At 45.2% G+C, this 24,453-nt stretch overlaps 1 protein-coding gene across 5 annotated transcripts in view; it reads left to right on the top strand.

Annotated features, from left to right (window-relative positions):
* Positions 1-24,453, top strand: part of FAM107B (family with sequence similarity 107 member B) — a 271,881-nt gene that overhangs the window by 139,422 nt on the left and 108,006 nt on the right. The window contains exon 1 of one of the 5 annotated variants that reach the window (XM_085652938.1): positions 10,366-10,544. The exons of the other annotated variants lie outside the window; for them this stretch is intronic. Within the exon in view, the coding sequence (XP_085509064.1) occupies positions 10,526-10,544 (19 nt within the window). The 5' untranslated portion in view covers positions 10,366-10,525. Of the gene's footprint in view, positions 1-10,365; positions 10,545-24,453 lie in introns of those variants that run through there. 5 annotated transcript variants of the gene reach the window in all.

Raw genomic sequence — 24,453 nt, forward strand, 5'->3', positions numbered from 1 at the left:
AAAAATTACATGGTCATTGGGGACTTCAACGTCCATTACGAAAACACCGATGCCCCTGGATCAACACAGCTAAAGTACGACATGGAAATCCTGCAACTTAAACAGCTGGTCGAGGGCCCTACGCACATAGCAGGGCATACCTTGGATCTCCTTTTTACTAACATTGAGTCGACCTGCATTAAAGAAATCCTCCCCCTGTCCTGGTCCGATCACTCCATGCTTTCATTCTCTTTTAAACTCCCCGGCAAACCCGCAAAGACTAGACTTACCCCCATCACCACCAACAGAGCCTGGAGACTGATCAACGACTCCAACTTCCAAAATCACTTCCGTGAAATAGAAGTCTCCCTACCAGACGATTCACCTATTTGTAACAACGTCGTTTTGCTAGAAACCGGCATCCGCCAAACGCTGGACAAACTAGCACCCCCGCGGGAAATAAGGACAAAAACATCCACCAATGAAAAATGGTACACCCCCATCCTCAAAAGCCTTAAAAGGGAATGTCAAAAAATAGAACACCAATGGAGACAAACTAAAGACTCCGAAACCAGAGCTAACTACATCACTAAGCGGAGACAATACATCTCTGCCATTCGAGATGCAAAAAAAGCATTCTTCACACAACGAATTTACGATAATCACAACTCCGCTAAAGAGCTGTTCAAAATCGTAAAAGAGCTTAGCAATCCATCCAGTACCTCACAAACCCTCACCCCCTCAACTGAGGCATGCGAACGGATTAGCACCTTCTTTTCTGAAAAGATCAACAAAATTTATTCTACCTTTACCTCCTCCCATATCATTACCCCATCCGACAGCCCTGACGAAAACTCGCCTACATCCGACAAAGATAACGTCTATCTAGACGCAGGCAACTCCCCATGCCTAACCAACTTCCAACCACTCTCCGAAGAGGAGGTGTTAGCGGTTCTCAAAACAATTAAATCCGGTTCTCCTGCAGACCCCTGCCCACATTGTGTATTTTCAGAAATCATACCCTCACTCTGCCCCCTCATCACCAAACTTTTTAATCAGTCCCTCACCTCTGCGTCCTTTCCAGAATCCTGGAAACACGCATCTGTAACCCCCCTCTTGAAGAAAGCCGGATCCGACATCCTTAACCCAGAGAACTACAGGCCAATTTCCCAGCTCCCCTACCTCTCCAAGGCTTTGGAGAAAATGGTCAACTCACAACTGTCCAAATACTTGGAGGACAACTCACTCCTGGACCCCACCCAAACTGGCTTTAGAGCAAACAACAGCACCGAAGCAACGTTGCTGGCAGTGTCGGACATTGTCAGATGCATCACAGACCAAGGAGGATCTGTGGCTCTGATACTGCTAGACCTGTCAGCGGCGTTTGACACGGTATCGCACGAATGCCTACTAAAAACCCTCCAGAGTAAAGGAATACAAGCCACAGCGTTAAAATGGATCAAATCATTTTTAAGTAACCGCACCCAAGCAGTGCATATGGGTCAATTCCATTCACAACCCCGTCCCATTGGCTGTGGGGTCCCACAAGGGTCCTCACTAAGCCCCACTCTCTTTAATGTCTATGTCTCATCTCTAGCCGACATTGGAAGAAAGTGGGGCATCGGCATATGTTCATATGCCGACGATACACAGCTGATAGTGACTATGGACGAAGGGTTGGAAACAACTAAGAAAAAACTACATAGTTGTCTCTCCGAAATGGCAGAATGGGTGAGCAACCATTGCCTTAAACTCAATGCCGGAAAATCTGAAATATTACTGTTCGGAGGAGCCAAACTATCATGGAACGATACGTGGTGGCCATCGTCACTGGGAACAGCCCCCACCCCAAAACAGTACGCCAGAAACCTTGGCATCATGATGGACGACGCACTGTCCATGAAAGACCACGTACGCATACTCTGGGGCAAAGGCTTTGCAATCTTGAAACTCCTGGCCAAAATCTTCTCTTGGATCCCATTGGACTGCCGGCGCACAATCACCCAGGCCCTTCTGGTCAGCCGCCTGGATTATGGCAATGCCTTATTCGAAGGGATGAATGAGCAACTGTTCTCCCGCCTACAGGTCTTACAAAACCAGGCAGCCAAATTGGTATGCAACAAAGGCAAACGAGATTCGGCATCCGCATGCCTAAGAAAACTCCACTGGCTACCAATGCGTCAACGAGCCACCTTCAAAATACTTTGTCACGCGCATAAAGCCCTCCACAAAACAGGCCCTACAATCCTGCAAGGTAAAATCGAATTCTATATTCCAAACAGGAACCTAAGGTCCAATAACTCAGCCCTGGCAAAACCTAAGCGCATTTTCAGGGCAAGGACAGGTGGGCGAGCCTTTTCACATCTGGCGGCCAAAAGATGGAACGAGCTACCCATGGATCTTAGACACACTACAAACCTGCTACAGTTCCGGCAAAAACTAAAAACCCACCTCTTTCCAAAAAACTAACTCCCTCTGCATAAATCTCAATAGTCCCCCTTTTTCTTACAGCGCCGTGATATCCTATGGGATGAGTGTCGCGCTTTATAAATACCAGAAATAAAAAATGAGGCTCTCTTGAAAACTATGGTGCTAATGGAGGGACGGTGCCCAGGACTGTACAAATACGGTTTGGTGTTACCTGGTTTGAAAGAAAAAAGTGGTAAAGCAGTAGTCTAGGAGTGTGCATGTTGAAGCTGCTGTGCCAGGGTTTCGCCCTGCAATCTCCTTTCATGTAGTAAAGATTGGTGGAAGGACCATGACCACTTACATTACAGACTCCCAATGTATACATGTCAACATATTGGGAATACCTAAGAGTTATTAGAGAGCTACATTTCAATTATATTTTCTGTTAGCTTTCTTGAGAATGAAGGAAAAAGGATGAGATAGTTAAAATATAATTTAAAGCTACAAGTCTCCGCTCTGTTTCACAAGTTTTCGCATGCATGCCATTATGAACCAAGTGCTATTCTTCGTGAGCTCGTCCTGATCTTTTCGTGGTCTGTGTTCTCTGTTCGAAACAAGGTACATAACAAAATTCTGACATTCCAGAGGCAAGGTCTAATAGGGCAAACCAGGACCCCACACCTCTGGCACAAGATAGTACATTGGTGGCCCAACATCACTCAGTGCTGGCCTAAATCACAACAACTGTTCATGATCAGACAAGGAAGGTTTAAAAATCACAGTCTTGAGCAGTGTGAAAACATTTCTGGCCAATGACCACACAGAATATGTCAAGATCACTGTAAGTGCAATGGGCTGCATACATATTTTAGTGGGTCATAACAGCAAAATGGCTATTAATTACTAAGCATGTATTATGTCACATGTGCAGAGGGAATCTGCACATATGGGGAATTTGAAATTACTAACAAGGATAATGCAAGTACAAAATGATGGAAGAAGTGCCATTGTATCATATCCCACCCTAGCCCCGCCCACTAGCCACACCCCTAACTCAATTTGATGAGTAACTGCACTTATTTTTTTCCATTTAAAACACTGCGCATACCCTTCACAGACACCACTCTCACACGCCTCACACACAATCAGAAGCACTCTCACACCAGTAACATCCTCTCACTCCCCTCTCATGCTGGAAGTTAGACAGTACCGGAAACAGCGTCGCACCACTCGCAGACCAGCAGCGAAGCCAACAGGTCCGGTACAGTCTCTGTATCTAAAGCGCCATCCTCAGGTCGGTATTCCTAATGCCTCGGTATGGTAAAGCGCCGACACAAACACGCAGAATGCACATCGGTGCAGGTATAAAGCGCTAATATTACCCACGAGCCAGAACGAAAACCCACTCCCGTCGGACCTGTGGTCCCAGCTTGTGACTGCTGTGAGACTTTTCTGGGGGGTTTTTAACCTCAGGGCGGGCGGTCTTGTTCTATATCATGGGCTGGTTAGAGGTAGCGCCTTCATGCCACAGACCACCTGCGAGGCTGCGCGGTGTACTGTTCACTGGTAGACTAGAGGCCACTGTCTGCAAGCTGGGCGGGGGTTTGGAGCAGGAACAGGGTTCACGATGATCTGTATCTAAGATTACCTTTGGTGCAACAGTGATGACGTCTAGGGGTACCTCGTCCAAATTCCTAGCCTTCTAAGCCTTTTTCACTTGTATCTGGGGCTCGCCTCATGCAGCGCTCGTACGGTTGAGCCGCGCTGGAAGGGAGCTATCTCACTAGAACTGGAAACTGCGCGCTGCACACGTATCACATGTGTATTCACAAATGTCTGCAGCAGGTGCAGTAGCCTATTGAGCAGTCTGAATGACATGTGACATTGTAGTCTGCGGTCTGCAGGATACACAAAATTGCCTGCACTAGCTGCAGTTTTCTGCCTGAGATTAGAACCAGCGACCTGCAGGTAACATGCATCTGTACAGATGGGTTATTAACCCACTGTACTGTCTGCCAAGGATTGAAAATAATAACTTATAGATTCTGCAAAAATGCATGGTTTTCAAACGTTATTTCAGCAACATTTTAGCCTGCTTGGTTAGACGTCAGGTAGCGTTCTTTCTCATTACCTTCTCAAACTGTGGTTCCTGTTCACTGCAGTCGCTCCGTTCGCTTCATTTACCCTTCTGTAGTTTTACATTGATTTTCGTTCCTTCCTTTCGCTCTCTTATGGTCTGTCACACTTGAGTAGATCTGCCCTTGTGCGCTGCATTTTCTATCTCCTCTTCCCACCCAGTCTTGTCTGTTTTCCACTGCTTTCTTTATTTTTGTGTTGTGGTATAGGGGATTAATCGCCCCCTCAGACACGCCCAGCAGGACACTACAGTCATCTGGGATATCTGGGGACAAAGAGTCTTTAATAGGCAGACGCTGCTCTCAGCTGCCTAGGATCTCAAAACTTTTAATAAACGCCAGATGCTTTGTGTCCACTCAAGGGGCTCCTCCCCGGCTTCCCATCGGCCCCTCTCGCTGTCTCCCAGCCAACCCTTTCACTGGGAAAAGTATACACCCTCCTTTCCCCGCAGGCAGTGAAATACTTAACTGTAAGTATTATAAACAAGCATTAAAAATGCAATAGGGCTCGCCTTTCATTAAGTTAAACCATTTGTTTTGCTATACAATACCATTAGCAAAGCAAATGGCTTTAACTTAATCAAAGGCGAGACCTATTGCATTTTCAATGCTTGTTTTCTGTTGCAGATGCTGGACAGCAGTGGCAAAATACAGTGGAATAGCCAAGAGTTGATGCCCATTGGCTTCGCTTACTGTTCTTCTATTATGCTGCTGATTTAGATATAAAAACATAGTGTACAATTTTCCTTTGCAGCATCGGCGGGAGTGTGCAGTATATGCAGAGTTAAGTCAATGTGTATGCTTCTGCGGAATACAATACAACCGTGTGCAGACAGCTTTGTTTTTCTGACTTGGAAGACTGTGCCACAGAGTTTTAGATCAAGTTGAGAAATCCAAACCAGTGGTGCACAGTATAAAAATCTTTCCTTGTAGCAGGCCCCGAGATTTCTGATTAAACCTGGATGTGAATATCTGAATCCACTGGGAATAAAGTATGCTTCTTTTAGCCTTCTGCTTTGTGCATTCTGTTCATATCCAACCAGTATGATCATTTCAAATGTTTCCAACATGATTCATATCCTCAGTAAGTTGTTGAGCAAACAAATGTTCATTCTTTGTTAACAGTGTGACTGCTTTACTATCCTGCCTGTACAAGCGGGCAAAGTCAGCTGCCATGTAGAGAACAATAAACCATTTATTTTGTTCTCTACTTTATTAGATTTATCCCAATGTAATTGGCTTGATTTGATAACCTTACAAAAGGCTTGTGTTGCTACTGCGAGATGCCAATGTTGTGTTGTGGTACTTGCTCACCAAAGGTCATCTTGGTGTGACTGATGGTCTTAAATGTAAATTGCTTTTTGGAGACAAATATAGGTCTTGCAGCTGTGACCTACGGTAAAGCAGCAGTACTTCACAGTTTACTGCAGAACGAGACTGCAATGTACCTGATGTTTCAGTTGGTACATGCAGCAGAGCACCGCTCCGCAGACATAGCCGTATGCTACTGGAGTCCATTAACCTTCTGAATGTTTCACCACCAAGAAGTATTTTGAATAGGAATATATGAACATGATGAGAAGTATTAGTAAGGGTTCTGGTACAAATACGTTTTTTATTAAATATATTATTGTAACTTAAAATGGCAGGCTAGATATCGGAATGACCTGCTGCAAACCAGTGGTGTAGACAGGAGTGTGTTCTACTGTAACGACTGTTCCAACACTAATTGTAGGTTGATGAGTATACTTCTGTTCTAATTAGTCTCACTACTCTCTTATAGTAGATTCAGCAAGGGCAGACTGTTTTGATGAACATGCACCTAACTGTAGACCTGTGGCTGTGGAAGGAACTCCCTGTATCATGTGTGCCCATCTAAATCCGAGTGCTTCCCGTTAACCAGAGTGAAATGTGAAGGAAAATACCTTGTGCTTAAGAAGTATTAAGATGAAAAAGAAACTACAGCTATTTGGATAAGGAAGCACAACTACATGCACTTTTTATACATCAGCTCTTAGCAAATGGCGTGCAAAAGCAGGGTACTCACTTTATTGATGATACACACATAACACCTAAGTAGGAGTTGTTGACTGCAAAACTCCCAATGAGACATACAGTCCTTAAACCCATGTGGTCTTGCGACTCTTCGAGATCCACTATTTGTGTTTAGTCAAATTATCTTTATCTTAAGGTAAGGTATGTTTGTGCTTCATGCTCTGTGTGTCCAATATGATGATGAACTTATTATTAGCAACAATTTTAGGTATGTTTGAAATAGATTATTTTTGTTTGGAGCCCTATTTGGCTATAAACAAATACATTGTCAAGTCAATTTCAATAGTTTATTCTATTTCATAATAAAATCATAAAAATACAATAAATTACATTTTAAAAACCAGAAAGCGCAAAAAAAAAAACAATTCCTAAATCAATTGATTTTTTTTTAATTGTACCAAAGTGCTTTTCAAGAACAATGTAAAATGTTCTTTCTAGCGTAGAACACAGTCCACAAAAAGCTTGACATGCTTCAACAAATTTCCACGGTAGACATTTATTGTAAATAAAGATGAGCAGGACGACATTGTGTAAAATTAAGCGGTCTTAAAATAGGTAAAATGTAGCATTATCTCAAGTTACTATAAAATTTGCAGAACAAGACTGATAGTTCCCTGTGCCACAAGGGCAGTCTGTTAATTTTACAGACCCATCATTCATTTCAGGGAAGCTAATCAAGCAGTGAAAGATATCCAATCTTACGTGGGTCAAAATAAGTATAAGCCTGAGACTTAATACATATTTAAGATAAGGTTGCATTTCATACGTGGTTAAAATAAGTTGATATTTTAAAACACTAGGCTTTAATATTTCAGTGGTCATTCTAAGGTTCTCGAGATGCACCATGCATTCATTTTTCAAATCTTTTCTATTAATATCTTCCAAGGATTCGGGCTTCTCATAATTATGAGGATGCCCCAGGTAACAAAAGAAGCGTTGAATATATGTCAACCAGGGTAAACGTGAAGATACTCCCCTTGAGGGAGTCCCCAATAATGGCGCAATTTAAGCCGGTATATTCTGATGTCCAGATTTTATGCCATAATAAGATGGGCTGCAATATTATTAAATCTGTACAGAACGGAACCCTCAAAGCCGCATAACAAACATATGCAGAGGCACTCTTAGAGGTGGCAAGAAGTTACCTTAAAAATTTGTTTTCCATCCTCTGCACTGCCATACATTTGGTGTGTCCCCAAACTCCCGCATCATGTAATGCCACGCTCAAACATTGTTTTGTAGATCTGTCAGGGGAGTTCGTGCCCAATCTTCTGGCAAAGTTTTGTAGGGCCATACATGCTTTATTAAATTGTAGCTTCCTGGTAGAAATAGCATGGATCCATGAGCTTTCTTTATCAAATAATATGCCCAAGTATGAAAAAGTGTTTGCAAAACCAATATCTGTAAAACCAATATTTGTACCCATAATATTTATATCACAACAGGTTGCTGTTCTCCTCCCACATTTCATAATAAATGTTTTAGATTGGTTGACAAACAGATCTAAGTCCTGAATATACTCAACAAATTTTGTAAGCAGACTCTGTAAACCAAGGGGAGTTCGGGCCATAAAAACGGCATCATCAGTATAGAGGAGGGCTGGGACAGGGTGGTGTACCACCTGTGGAAAATCTTTACATTGGTTGGCTAACACAGCACCTACACTAATATATATATATATATAAGGAAAAACGGAAAGGTGCAAGGACACAGCACTGTCTTACCCCTTGCTCTATGCTGAAGCATTGTGTACATTCTCTCCTGGTTCCAATCTAGTTCTGACTCTACATCCCGTATACAGCTGTCTTAGAATGCTGATAATAGATGCCTCCACCCTCAAGTCACTCATGATTACCCACAACTTAGCATGAATAACGTAGTCGAAGGCCGATGACTAATCACCAAAGGCCAGGTAAATGTTGATCTCTTGATCTTGGTATACTTTCCGATTAACATGCTCAGGGTTAAGCCCTACTCTATTGTCCCAATCTCAGGCCGGAACCCGTATTGCAAGTCTGATAAAATATTGTGCGATTCCACCCAATCCACCTATTCAATATAATACGACCTACTATCTTTGCTAGAGAATCAAGGAGGGAGGTCGGCCTATAGCACGCAGGGTGAAGGCGGTCTCCCTTTTTATAAATCGGGACAATGGTTGATTCCGCCCACGTGGATAAAAAAAACCTGTATTACAGCATGCCCTCAGGACCAAAGTCAGGAGGGGGCCCCATAAAGGAGTTTTGGCCTTATACAAATCCACTGGAATAGCATCAGGGCCAGAAGCATTCCTTCCCTTGCTTGCGTTGATGAACTTAATATTGGTATCAATTTTAGGTTTATATGAAATAGATTATATTTGTTTGGAGCCATATTTGGCAATAAACAAATAAATCGTCAAGTTATAGTATTAGTGCTGCACGTCCTTCTACCCACACCTTCTATTAAAACCCATAATATCACAGCAGCTTTGGGAGCACAGTGCCTAATATCATCACATGGTTATTGATCAGGATGAATTGAAGGCTTAATCTAGCTTCTCCAATCCTATGTATCATCTTTTGATTAAAAAAGACAAAAAAAACTTGCTTGACCATATGTGTACATTGCTCTATTGCTGATAAGTCTTCTGATCCTCCCCTAGTTAATCGCACATCCCTCAAACCGTCTGCTTGAACACACACATTTTCTGTTCACTAGTCTTGAATATTAACTCCACAATGCAACAAATTAACAATGTAATAATGTAATTTTACTGAACTCCCAAATAATTTTTCCAACATCTAACTTTAACACAATCCTAAACCATATAACCCCTTTTCACGAAAAGAACCGTAGTTTTAACTCCTCACCAGACTAAAATTGGCAAACATTGGCCACAATAATATTAGAATAATGCATGTGACGGATCTCATCTAAAGCATACACTCTTTATTTGTACTTAAATTATTATTGATAATAATAATGTCGCTGTGACTTATCACTAACACTAGGTTTCTGTAGAATTGTGATACTTGCCGAAAAGCACCACAGCGCCTCCTAGGTAGTAAGTGCTATATAGATGCAACAACAATATACTGTACAAAGGTATCATCCATGCAAAATAACACTGAGGTCAGTCGGCACATCAATTTTTGCTCAGTGTGAGTCCACTGGTGTTGCAGTCTTGAGTCTTGCCAAATTTGCGGGTGATTGTGTTGCTGTGATATTTACTGGGTCTCAATGGAGATTGGTATAAATGGTCATAGATGGAGGTGCATCAGTGGAATTTTGTTTTCGCTTACTGCAGAACGAACAACTGAATCTTCTCAGCCCCATTATCAGTCCTCTTAATTCCCAAACACTCCGCGTATTTAACAAACCAGCTGATGAGATTGTGAATGCATTTAGTCATTGGACTGAACAAATATTTGTACGATGTGACAACACAACCTTGGTCTTGCTTTCCTCTTGGCTGTACAGCAAACCTAGATCCTGGTTTTGTTATAATTGGGTGTAGTGGACTAATAACACATACATTATTAGAGCCTTGGCATGAAGTTTTATGCACTGTAATGACGTTGCAATTAGGGCACTCCTTTGAACATGATTTGAAAACTGTCGAAAAGGGCACCTCTTCTAAAGAAGTTCAAGTGACAGAGTAGTCTTGGGGCGTGGGCCTTGAGAAACCGCGGCCGGTGCAAAGAGGAAGTGCGTCGTGCCATGCTCGCCGCTGGAGGTTGACTAACTTGTTGAGAATGTTTCTTCATTCATGTATCGATTTCCTGCAAGCCCCCTGGTTCCTTGTATTTTGTATAGAAGGAATCGTTACAGCTTGCAGGCATGCCCTTGACGCACATCTGTGTTCAAGAAGAATTTTGAAAACAAATCTAAATGGAGAAATCCAAGCTAGACTGCAGTGTGTCTTAAGTTCGTAAGTTCCAAGCTGTCTTCGGTGTAGAAACTGTATGTCACTCATCGGTGCAGGTAGGTCTGGTTTGTTCTAGAGAAACGTAGATTTTAGCCGTGCGGGGTCTTGGGCTGGTAGATTTTGCGATGTATCAAATGTGAGGCCAAAGTGGCCCTGGCCAGGGTGAAATGCAAAGGTTTAGAGTGTACGTTTTGGAACCCTCTGGGGCTCAACTATCTCCACTCAGGTCACACAGACAGGCAGATATGTTTTTATATGTAACAAGCCTTTTTCACAGGTTTCCTCTGTGGACATGTACTTTGCATCGGACTCCGCGCTGCCCTGCTTATTTACTGCATCTCTGACGGGCGCTGTGGAAGTCACACTGATCTTCTGGTCCAAGAACAGCTTCCCCACTTAAATATATCAGGGATCATCTAAATTCTCATGTCACACCATGTCTTGGCAGGGGTCACTTTACCAGCTGAAATGTTTCTAGGTGCCCCGAGGAGACTCGGAGCCTGGGGCAGAAGTGTTCATGCCATGGTGGCAGTTTTAAAACAAGGAGGAGGGCAGGGCTAGTGGGGGGGTTTGATGGAAGCACGTGGCCGTGCCGGTGCTCTCCTGGCATCCAGGGCCGGACTTAAGCATGGGTGAGTATGGCCCAGGCCGCCAGTTTTCTGAGGGGCGCACAGAGTTGTATGCATCAAGATCATGCCAACAGCAGCGACCTTCGCATCTTTCTCCAGCCTGTTTGTTTCTGTCTACTTTGCCAGTTTAGGTGTTTCTGGTCCTTCTTTATCATATGGCGGGCGATGTTTTTAACACCCCTTTAGCCCCCTTCCTTGACCTCCCTTCACCCTCTGACCCCTGATGGCACACATCAACAAAACTATCATCTGCATGAGGCAGCTAATTGGTGATTTAGGTGAGCTGGGGGAGTTCCAGGGATGTTTGTGTCCTGGGGCCAGTCCCTGCTCATCCTGGTACTGACCAGTGAACACAAAAGGGACCCCTGCTACCTCATTTAATTCACTGCCATCAGCAATGGCAACAAATTTCTCTCTGCCCATCCCAGGGCACAATCTTCGCAAAGTCGCACCACCTGTTGACAGAACATTCATTTCTGCTCCCTTTCTTGCCCTAAAAGTGGTCTTAGCCTGTTTCATCTCCATGAAACCGACTGTTGCCGACAGTAGTGTGGGAGAGACATGTATGTTAACATGGTAAGCAAGGCAAGTCAGCAAGGCAGAGGGACGTCCGCATGATGTCACACTAGTCCTGCTACATGCTGTAATTGTGGCTAATGTTCAGTTGTTTTGTCACGGCAGTACTGTTCCCATTTTGTTATAGAGACTGATAGCAGGACATATTGTCACACCTCTCTTGCCCTCTTTCCCTGCAGATTTAATACTGTCTCATCATGACCTTGTGGGTCATTTGTGGTGTGTAGATGTTGGATATCAGCGTAACCCTGTAGATGTGCCCCCCCACTCCTTTCCCCCACCCCTCCTTTCAGGATGGTGGCACCAGTGATCTTCTGACGGTGAATCTTCTGCTTCCTATGCCATATAAAACCCCTTAGTGGTAACCAATCTGCTAGAGGGTCGGCAACTCCAAGATGTCAAATTGCCTCCCCTATGTGGGACGGGCCTTCCAATGTATTTGTCCTGTTCTCCCCAAACAGGGACACCCCCGCCTCCCACCAAACTCTGGAAGAAAGCTTAAGGTCATTCCTGTTTTTTGTTTTTCAGAAACAAACATCTCCCCGGGTGTTTGTTTCTGAAAATCAAAAAAATATAAATGCACTTTCACTGCCCATTAACACTACTGCACCAGTCACACACTAGCGTTGTTCACGTGTATCTGTTGAGAGTGCTCCCAGTGAACCTATGGGCACACAGGACCTGACAGATTTTCACTTACTGAGAGATGAGGTAAGGTCTCGTAGAGGGCACAGCCAGGGGGCAGGCGGGGGTTAGCAGGGACAGTCGGCACGGCTCGTCGGGTTGGGGGGAGAGGGGGGCAGTTGCATGGGGAGGGGGGTGCGAGCTGCATTGTAAAAAATAACATTTACCTTGCCGCCGCCGGGTCCTGCATCTTCTCTCCTGTTAGCCTGTGTCTGACTCCAGGTCGGAACAGTAAACAGGCAGCCAGGCTCCCACCCCTAAACCAATCACAAAGCTGCAATGCAGTGTTGTGGTTGGTCTGAGTGCCGTCACACGGCGCTCAGCCAGGGGCTGTAGGCGTGGGAATGTTCTCCATGCAGGCTGTAATGCAGCCTGCATGGAGAAGGAGGGAAGTGCGCATGACTGTTTTGGGCAGCCCAAGAGTTGCGACCAAACAATCATTGCGCACAGGAGTATTCTACCACTCCTCCCCTGCAGCTCCACCCGCCCCCTCACGCACTGCCGCATCAGGAGGACAAGATTAAATTAGAATAATCCGTTATCATTTTATTTTTTCCTTTTCCTACTTCCTAGCAGTTGGGCGACGCCCCTCTGCCTTAGCGGAGGAACCACCACTGGGGGTTAGAATCCGTCAGTGCCTGGATAGCATTAGACGACACTGGAGGTAGAGTGGCCATTGAGAGAGGGCGGGGTCTGTGTACCTGTCACTGAAGAAAATCTGCCCTACCCGTTCCCAAACTTCTGGCCCCCTTGTTTGGGGAGGTCATAAAATAGGAAAAGCAACTTAACTCGACGGATCCTCTGTAAATAAAATAGAATCCCACTATATGTAGAAGTTTCCAGCTCACCGTGTGCTCACCGTAGTTCACTGAGTGTCATTGGCTGAGCATGTGGCTCGTGGCAGCACTGTGTGTTAGCAGGCCTGTTCCAAATGAGTTTCAGCGGACACAGCGACAGTGTTTTTAGGTCTCAGCTGGCGTGGGCTGCCCACATGCGCAGTCTCGCTGGCAATATTTAATGATTTAGAGGGAATTCTGTAAAGGGCTTCAAGCCCCGCCCCTCTTTCCCATTGGCCGGCGTTACCGTTTATGCTAAACGGTGGCCAGCCATTGGGTAAGAGCACTTTGTGACGTAGACTTTTCCACTTTTCGGCCGGCCCACTTGGACGGACTTGTCCGCTTTCCGTCTGAAGTAAAAGCTTTCTTATCTTTATGGGGCCATGTGTTTCAAACACATGGCCCCATAAAGACAAGAAATCGTTTTGCTCCGGACGAAAGTTGCTTGTTGTTCCTGCTTTGAAGGAGGGGGGCTGACAGCGCCCAGGCATTGAGGGAATCCACACAAGAGGTGTTAATGCGGCTCTTGTTAAAATGTGTTAAGCGTCAGCGGGTTAGTGTTCACGTGCCAGTGGGGCGGGGGGCACACAGTGAGGTTACAGGACAGTGACAGAACCAAGTTTTCAACATAGATTCAGAGAGAACAGGAGAGGCCGCTGCGCCCAGTAAGCCTAAAATCTCACGAAGCAATCTAGGAGGAGCGGGCAAGAGAGAGCAAGCACTCTCCCTTCCCTTCACCGATGACTGCGCCAGTCTTGGGTCTCCAGCACCTCCACAGCGAACCCTAGTCCTCCTCACCACACTGTGAATCCTGACCCCTGATCCCGACACAGTGAAGCCCGGCTCTTCACTGCCAGATTGTGTGGCCCTGGCTTCTCATCCTTGCGCTGCGACACTGACCCCCCCCCCCACTGTGACACGGGGCCTCCCGTGAAGCACTAGTGCTCGTGCAGACAGTAACCCCGGCTCCTTGTCCTAACACCAAGGCCCCCCAACTCTTTATCTACTCACGGTGAACCTGAAGGCCTCGCTGCCACCCCTCGCCTCTCTCCTCCATGCGGGGGCGTTCCGCTTCCTGTGGGGCGGGCGGGAAGAAGCGCGTCTCCGGCAGCTGCGCTCTGTCTCCGCTCCCAGGCAGCTCTCTGGGACCTCTCCCAGCCCTTCGTTTAGAACAAATCACATCCAAGGAATGCATTCCAAAACCAAAACAAGCCAGGGTCACACCCTGACCAAAGCCGGCAAACAGGGCGTTCACGGCAGGCTCCACGCGCATCCTAAGGGCGAAGTGGGGGCAGAGTCATGTCCAGCACCCCCCCTCTCTCTCTCCCCCCCCCCTCCCGCCATTTCAGTACTGGGTTTCAATTTACAGACCTGCTAATGTGCCCCAAACCTGACCAGAAATGCCTCAGTTATTCTAACACTAGGGCAGACACTGTCCGTGCTCTTTCACGCCGACCAGCAATGCCCCAGCTACTCCAGGACAGACTGCAGACAGACAGCTCTGGTGCAGTTCAGAACACAAAATCTCCCCCTACTTCCACGGACGGAATGATTTCTCAGTCACACACACATACACACATCATACGCTGGTGGGGCCCATAACACCAACATTCATTCAATCAAGCTATCCGTGCCTACAGAGGGATCTTCAATAATATATCTGAACTACAGTTCTCTTACTTGAATAGAGGACACCACATCTGAGTATATTACCCTAACAGTTCCTCCATCCGGAGGTCGACTAGATCATTTAGTTGATTCGGAATTTGATGGAAAACACTTTAGCTCTCATATTAATCCATAAATGAATTACAAGAAATAATCACCCGACACAGTTCTTCAAACAATGATTTTCTTTATCTAAATAAATTGCAGGTTAAATTCTAGAAATGCAATATTATCTTTTGTCATAATTACCTATTCTGGATAATTGTCGTTCTCTTCGTCAGAACTGGTCCTCAGAAATTCATCAGAGTTCTACCGTCCCGTCCTCTTCTGTCAGCATGGAGTGTCGCATAGAGTAGCATCGATCAGGGTGCGTCTCAAGCTCTTGGGGTGGTAACCTAATTTCCTCTCTGGACTACTAATATTTATACTGAAATTTACATATAACAGTTAGCTTTTCTTTATTTCCAGGCCGCTGATTGGCTGAATTCAGCCACGTCCCAATACATTAAGAAACATTCTCCAAAATTCACATGCGGATGATGAATAAACTAGGCGCATGGGAAAAGCTGTTCCCAGGTCAGGAAAGTATCAGTCTATTGTGAATTGGTAGTTCATGTATCCATATTGGCAACAATTGCTTCACGTTCAGGGACATTGGCACTTCGCCCAGGGTAGTCTTCATGGGCCTGGTTCGATAGTTCATGGAAAGGCTACGATGAAGTCAGTGCAGGCCCTTTTCTCCATTGTTCAAATTATGAAGTCATGTACTTTAGTAAGGATTCAGTCGGCAGCCATCTTTTAGTAGGCCGAAATGGTCAACTTAAGTAAAGAAACACAAAATCGTAATTAATACATAGAAATGATTTAAACAGTGTTATTCCCTTACTAATACCCTTATGTGTATGCATTTATCTAGCCATATGCAACATTTAAAGCCATTAATGCTGGTTTATTTTAAGCGCAAATCACATTAACATTGCCAAACAACTCTCAATGCTTTTAATATGCGTACAAATTTAATTCACTTATTATTTTTAGCCATGCTAATGCATTCCCACGTATATTCTCTTGGTTAATAAGGTTGATTAATTCATCACAGCACTCTGTTAATCATTAAAATTAGTTGTTTAGTCTTTTTAACAAAAACTTATATAAATGGATTGGGTATATAAAAACAAAACATTTTACCCGCTCCATCAGCTCCACCAGTGCACCTCAGTCAAGACCTACCCCGGTCCGGCTATCTCAGTATGGGGCCCAGGTCCGACTTACCTGCAGGCTCCCTCCTACTGAAGTAACGCATGGCACACAGCTCCAGCAATGCACCTAAAACCGGACCTGCAAGATTCATTGACCTCCCAGTACTGAGACTGGCAAACAGGTCTAGCAAGGTACCTCAATCCCTTCCAGGCTTGCAAAATACCTTAAACGTTAGTACTCGCCAGTACTTACCCAGTCCTCAGCATTCCCTGCTCACATGCCTCAGCAGTGTCTGTCTGTCCACGCTTCAGCCTTCTGTCCAATTCTCTCAGTTCACCCCTGGGCTGTCTCAGCAGCGCACTCTTTCTGGACATCGGGCAATAATCATGACCAAGACTCAAAGTGGGATAAAAGGCCGCTTTATTGGACAGGTAGGCAAAGACGATATCCAATTGCATCAGCTCCTAATCAAACATATTCCGAACTAACACCCTCCACCCCTAAGCAATATCCCCGTACAACTACCACCCCACCTTGTTCGGCCTAATCCTCCTCCCCAAACCCCTAACTCCATCTCCTGCCTAACTCTTGCCTCCAATTTCTCTCCCTTGCTTTCCTCTGTCCGAAGCTATCCCTAACGCCCCCCAAACTTTCCTGCCTGTCTTGATCTCCTCCAACTCTGCCACCAGGAAAAACCCTTCCTCAGGCGTTTTTCCTGTCCCCCCCCCCCCCTCAATTTCTAACTCGACAACATTTGAAATGGCAAATGGATTCAAAACAATCCAAGATATTCCTGAGCCCCACAGCCGCTGTAGCTGGGAAAATTATTTATTACGAGAAAAATTAACAAGCACCACGTGAGAAAACAGAAAAACATATATATATAAATAAATATAAATATATATATATACTGTCGCCAAACAGTGAAGAACAATAGAAAAATTTACTTAACCAGAAAAAACTACTACCATCCACTAAGGCTGGGCAGCTTAAGTACCCAGAAAAAACTGCAACAATTACAGAGATTCGTGAATAATCCTATGAAAGGGAGGGGAAAGAAAGGGAGGGGGGGGCAAGGGGGTGGGAGGGAGAAGGAAAAAATGGGAGGGGCGATAACTGACTATATTGGAACTAGGAAATTTTTAAAAAACAGTTAGGTATTGCATAAACTGAAAAAACAGATGCTGCCGCTTCAACAGCATAAATCAACACCATGTTTGTGCGTTCAAAATCTTCAAGATCATTTCTCGTATATTCAGAATATAAATCTCATTGCCGATAAAAGATAGGTGTACGCCATCATGCCTGAAAAATTGATAGTCATCTTTGGTTATCTCATTATGTACAAGCCAATGAATATTATTAAGGATACAGAAACGCTGCATATCGCGGTTGACTTTCTTCCTTGCTCGTTCCATGGCAGTAAATCTATCCGCCCCTCTCCAAACCCTGCGAGGCATTAAGGCAGTCAACACCAGCTGTGCATTAGGCCAAGTGTTGAAAAAGAGTTCCAAGTCAGTTTTCATTTCCATTAAAAGTCCCAAACCTGACAACTGTACCAAATCGTTTTCCCCTAGGTGCAAAATTATCACATCTGGTTTGTTGTTTGCAGATAACTCGCTCATCAAAGGTAAAAACTGCCCCCATCTCATGCCACTTTTTCCCCACCAGCAGCAGCACTTCCTCTGAAGAAAAACCCAAATTTTTCCCAAAGTGCCGGTTTTCGGCTTGTTTAGCTGCCCATTTGATGAAAGAATGACCGACCATCCAGACTCTTTGCTGACGTTTTTCCAAGTTGGCAGCCCAACCTAAAATGAAAAAACAATTAATATTCCGCGACATTAACTGTCCTGATCTAACTGTCTAATATAGCGGAGGCAGCAATCAGATGACCAACGTCCCAATTTTTTGACATCATTAATAGCAAAACCCCATCGAACTGCTTCCGATGCTGCCCCAATACGAAAGGAATGGGTACCAAAACTGGTTGGATCTTTACCCAATCTCGATAAAGCCTTTCGCAAAACAGACAACAACTGAAAAGCAGTTAGCTGCGACCCATTCTGATGCCTAAAAATAAACTTTGAACTTGCCCCGCCTACTGACAAAAACTCTAGCCATGCTTGGACAGGACATAATAAGCCACCCACAGCCTGTAGTATTATTTTAGCACCCCTACCCATTTGATCTGTTTTAGAGTGCTGAAGAAAAATCTCTATGCTAGATTGCAGCAAGGATATGTTTTTCTTTGGTATGTCGCTGCCCGCTACACTTCCTAACAACTCCGAGACTCTAAAAGCCCCAAAAAAGAGCCAGACCATGCACAATTTGAATAGTCGAAATTCGAAAACAGAAAAACAAACTTCTTGCAGTACAGTGACTATTCTATGCAACAATTGTAGGGATATAGGATCTCTCTTGTATGAACCTCTCTTTTTTGTCTTAGCCCATCCCTGAAGAATTCTTCTTCCCATCTCACCTGCTGACGGTTCGTAGCCCCAGAAATGTTTTCCATAAAATGATATACCGGCTAACTTACCGGCTATAGTGGTGGAAGAAATGCCTTTACTGATGTTAAGCATAATGAAATGCACCACATCCTTCCGTCGTTGCTCTAAGCCCAACCCATCAAAACTCCTAAATGCAGCACCTGAGTCTAGAAACTCCAGCCAAGCTCTCCTGTAAGCCAGCTTTTTACTCTTTGCTAAAGAGAGCTTGATGAGATGGTACATATTCACATCACCAGATTCCATATCTCGTCGGGTATCAGAGTCTTCCGCATGTCTGCTCCTGGCGCCAAGCCACGGAATCTCTCCCACTGAAATCGAGATAGGGCATCCGCGATGTTATTTGAGATACCGGAAATGTGCCTTACTCTGAAAATAATGTTATGTTTAAGACAGCCTAACATGAACATCTGCAACAATTTCAACAAAGGCTTATCTTTAGGTTTCTGACTGTTGATCAAATCGACCACTGTTTTATTGTCAACGTTGAATAAGACTGTCCTGTTGGCCAACTTCTTTCCCCAAAAGCTAGAGCCACTATTAAAGGAAAGAATTCCAGGAAGGCTATGCTTTTCTTTTCGGCGGCCCAACTGGCCGTCCACCGTTCGGCACACCATTTTCCCTCCCAGAAAAGGCCAAAACCATTGGCTCCAGAAGCATCGGAAAAGAGTTGCATTTCCCAGTTAAAATCTTCCTCTAGAGACCAGATTGTTATGCCATTGAAATCTGCCAGAAAAATCGACCAAACCTCAAAATCTTCTCGCATCTGAGCCGTTACTCTAACCCTGTGGTGGGGGAGGTTTAAGCCTGACATGGAGAAACCCAAACGCCTGCAAAAAGATCTGGCTGCACTTATAACCTTGCATGCAAAATTTAGGTGGCCTAATAAGCTTTGGGCTTCGAACAACGTTAGTTTCACTGCCGAGCATGCGTGGTCCAAAAGTTTAGATATTTCATGAATCTTTTTCCGAGGTAATCTGGCCTGCATTTCAGAGGTATCAATTTCAATGCCCAAGTAGGTAAGGCAACAAGCGGGGCCCTCTGTTTTATCCTCAGCTAAGGGTACCCCCAAATCATAAGCCAGCCTTTCAAAATCGTGTATAGCTTTTTTGCATTGCTGAGAATTGGCTGCGCCTATGAACAAAAAATCGTCTAGGTAATGTGTTACCCCGGTATGTCCTGTGATAAAAGAAAAACACCACTGAAGAAAGGAGCTAAAGGCTTCAAATAATCTGCATGATACGGCGCAACCCATAGGAAGGGATTTATCAACAAAGAAACTTCCTTCAAAAAAGATTCCCAGCAAAGAAAAATCAGAGGGATGAACTGGCAGGAGTCTAAAAGCTGATTTGATGTCGCATTTTGCTAACTGCGAATGCTCCCCTGACATCCTGATCATCCTAAAAGCTGAATCTATTGTTGAGAATTGCACCATAGCATCATCCCTGGATATAAAATCATTGATGGAGCCACCTGAAGGCCACGAGAGATGCTGAATCATTCTGAACTCTCCAGCAGTCTTTTTTGGAACAACGCCCAGAGGTGACACAATGAGATCATCCAGGGGCCATGAGTCGAAAGGCCCTGCCATCCTTCCCTCCCGGACTTCCGTCATCAATTTCTCTCTTACTACCTGTGGGAAAGCATTGGCGGATTTTAAATTCAGGGCGAATCGGCGACAGCGTGGGCCTTGATAACCTAATTTGAAGCCCTCCTTAAAGCCCCATGCTAACAGCGCTGCCTCTTGAGAGTTGGGGTAAAAACGTAACCAGTTACATAGGTTGTCCACTTTGATTGGCGTAGAAGCCCTTGTTTCCAGACTGGAACGAGAAGCCTCTGCCCCTATTTTGAAAGCTGTTTCCCCAATTCGCTTGTTCTCCAAAACACTGCAAGACTGCATGCCTACCTCCGCATTTTGAGCACTCGTGCTTATACTTGCAGGGGTTCCTTGCGCATAACCCTTTGTTAAAATTCCAGCATGCCCCGGAAATGGCTGACTGCTGCTTGTTCCAATTACCCACCCCCCCCCAGGGTGGGTCTATTCTGAAAGGGCCGATAAGTAACAGCTAAACCGCTAGCCGTGTGCATGGAAGGAGGGGGCCGCTGGGGATACATCCATTGTACCCAAAGCTCATTATCGACCTCCCCCCATGGTTTATCCGGCATTAACCCTAATCTAGCCCTAAATTCCTCATCATAATGCAACCACGAATATCCCCCGAATTCTGAGGCTGCCTTCCTAATTGTATCTAGGTATTTAAAAAGGGACACTGATCTATCCGGGAATTTCTCGCAGTAAACACTGGCAAAAATAAGGAAAGCAGAAGTCCAAGTATCTATGTTCGTGGGTACCCTGGGCCTTCTAGACAACTCCCATGCTTCTTCTTTTGAACCCTCCTTCGCCTGAATTTCCCTGTGAAGCAGTTTAAAAACGTCAACAAAATCCCCCTTCCATATCTTATCCTTAGTAGACTTATTCAAATGTGCTCCCAGGGGCATAGAAAAACCCATATACGGTAAACGTTTAAATTTTGATGCAGCTTTGTCGTCTGACTCTGGTTTCTGCTTATCCTCCGAACTCACCGTTCCTTTGGGGTCGCTAATCGACGGATGCTCTTCGCCGCAGCCCTGTGTATTTTTTTCTACATTGATCGCAAATTGTGCTGAAAATCAGTACCCACTCCCTTATCGACCCTTGTACGCTTTGCAGGCAAAAGCGCATGCACCTCACCTGAATGAGTTTGCCCTTGTTCCTCGGTCGCTGATCTGTTCGTTGCTCCCCTACGATGCCTTGGAATGGGTCTGCGCTGGGTGCCCTCGCTTAGAGTGTTCTGTGAAAAATAGAATCTGGACAAATCTTTAGTAGAACCCCCCCCTATAGTTTCCCAGACATGTTGATGACCTTCCCGTAGATTTGCCCCCTCCAAAATTTCCCCTTCCTCCACAGAATCGTTGTCATCCATAATTTGTTCGGAAACTACCACCCCTTTCTCGCTTATATTTCCGTCCCTACCACTGCAACTTGGCTGCGCCCCATCACCTATACCCCCATCAAACTCCCTCCAATTTACAGCCTTCTTAAAAATTGCAGCTCTTGTGTGGTCCAACGGCGTGGGAAAATTCGTTGAAAAATCTCCCTCCTCCATACTTCTGACGTTGCAGGACGTGTGAAGCCTGATATTAGCGTTTCTACTGCCCTTTCTTGTGTCTGGCAGTGGTTTGCCCACGTTAGACTGCGAGCCGCTTGAACTCGCAGCAAGAGATGAACCCCTGTGACTGAGTTTCAGCAACCTATCTTTATCCTTTATTTCTTGAGGTATCCAAACCCATTGCCCCAACTGTCCAGACTGTGGAGCGTTCGCGAATTGCATGGAATCGCTTAGACTATGAAATTCTGACTGAGAAGGGGCAAGCATGCCCTTCATAAAAGACACCTCAGGCTCCCCCCCGGTACCAAAAAATGGACTAGGCAATGGAGAACACAAAACTTGCTCTAAATGAGAATTGTGCCCCCCCGGGATGGTGTCACCTTGACTACTGGCAATAACCGGCAACAAATCCCTGTCCCGTGAGCACACTTCTGATATTTTATCCTGCTTCCCCATATTTACTGAAACAATATTAGTGCCACTATCTTGTTTACAATTGTGCTCCTTTAAAACAGGCCTATTCACATTTTGGCCACTTGGTGGAGCCCTTGTAAAATTCTCTGTTACCAGCGAGCCCTTCGTTCTAACTCCGGCTCGTCTTGTAACCATATTTCTCCCCACATGACCCTGAGAGGACCTTGCGCGAGTGCGTGCGCGGCCCCTCCCCTTCTTCAAAAACACGACTGGGGCAGGAGCAGAGGTTGACCTGTGAGGCGGCTGACGAGGCGGGGGTGAGTTCTGCTTCAAAGCGCTCGAAACGCTTCCCACCAACTCAGGCGAACCCTCGCTGGAAATGCATGCGGCGACAGCGGCGGAAACGCCTTTTGAAGCCTGCCGCCCCCGCTGCTCTAACCCAACCCACGCCTCATTGAGCACACCAGGAAGCAACAAATCCTCCCTGCCCGCCTCGTATAGCACCCGCAGCGCCTCCTTCACTGAAGCGGAGGACTCCATACCAAAAAACAATTGAAATAATGACACTCACGAGCGCCTCACACGACCCACAAAATTCGTCGTCCTTCCTCAAACTACAACTCTAGGCGCCCACGTAGAATGTTCGCGATGCGCGGCTCGCGCTGTGCATACGCGGACCAATCGGAATTGCCTACCTGACCTCGGCCATACCATGTGCCCGAAGCTACCCGGGGGTGCACACTCTGCGAGTGGCGCCCCCAGGAGCCCTCAGTGTCCAGGGCACAGCGCACCCCCCAGACCTCAGGGGAAGCTAGGTGCTCCTTGCAAATTTAGGGACCTATGAACCCAGCACACACGCTGTTTGTTGCCGAAGACACCGGAGGTCCCGGGTCCTGGGTGAGCGGGAGGGAGGAACGAGCTCCGAAAGCTCAGTGCGCGTGCAGGTGTCTGAGGGGGCGTGGCCAGGAGGAGCAAGTGTCAGAAGCCTGCCCTGGATAGCTTCAAAAGTGGTATCATCCTATCCCAGAGCATTGTGCAAAACTGGTAAAGGACATGAGATTATGAGAGACGAGAGAAGGACAGATGGGTGATGGGAGAGAAAGGCAGAGAGGAGCGAAGGACATGCGGGATAGACGAGAGAAAAAGAGAGGGAGAAAGGCAAGGAAATCGTGATAATTAGGGGAGGAAAAAATGAGAGAGGAAGAGAGGAGGATCGCGAGGTGGGCTTGAGAAAAGTCGAAGAGGACGTTAGGGAGGAGAAAGGGAGGGCGTGGAGAGGAGATACTGTAGAGAGAAGGGAACCATGAGAATAAGGGAGAAGAAAGAACGGAAAGAAGGGGGTAGAATAAAGAGGGAAGAGGATAATTAATGATGAAGTGAAAGAGAAGGACAGAAGGTGATGCATTGAAAATACAATAGGTCTCGCCTTCGATTAAAATAAAGCCATTTGCTTTGCTAATGGTATTGTATAGCAAAGCAAATGGCTTTAACTTAATGAAAGCCGAGACCTATTGTATTTTTAATGCTTGTTATTAAAATGTGAGGTGGAAACTCGAGCAATCTAGAGACGGGTGATTAATGAACATGGATGAAAAGTGACCGAGAAAGCAGCCAACTAAATGCGTTTGACCAACTTCCTTTATCCCACAAACAAATATAGCTATGGTTGTTTTTGATAATTGCTGTTTGATTAAAATGAACGCGGTAGTCATGAGACTTACATTTACGTAAAGACAGGAGATCTGCGTTTTTCTGCATTTCTCGGTAGCTCGGTATTCTTGGCTAGTCCAAGAAGTTAAAGTTGTTTGGAGATGTGATAATTTGGGCGTTTATTACAGGGGTTTTAAATCGAATCAACAATCTCAAATACACATTTTCTGGTGATATCGCGGTACAGTGCTTGAGTTTTCCACTTGGTGTCACCATTGGACAATGAACACAGATACTGAGGCATGCCAAAACCACTCTGTTTTTCTTGCAAATGTTTTGGGTTTCAGTGCTTTACATGGGTGATTTGTATGCAAATGCATCTTTGATGACTATTTATGTAATTTTTTCAGTGGCCCTACACTTGACATCTGTAGCATTTTCAAGCTGTTAATTGGACTTATGACTATTTGTTTAAATATTAAACAATAGTTGGAAGCTCGAATTGTTGACATACAAATATTCTAGCATAAGAACCATTAAACAAACGAATTGTATGTGGATTGTTCAGTAGCATGATGTTACCGTCCTGTAGCAGCCACTGAGGAATTTGAGCATATCTGTTGAACTGCAAACCCATCAACTTGGATCACTC

This window comes from Triturus cristatus, chromosome 4_1 (assembly GCF_964204655.1).
Source record: "Triturus cristatus chromosome 4_1, aTriCri1.1, whole genome shotgun sequence".
Classification (NCBI taxonomy): domain Eukaryota; kingdom Metazoa; phylum Chordata; class Amphibia; order Caudata; family Salamandridae; genus Triturus; species Triturus cristatus.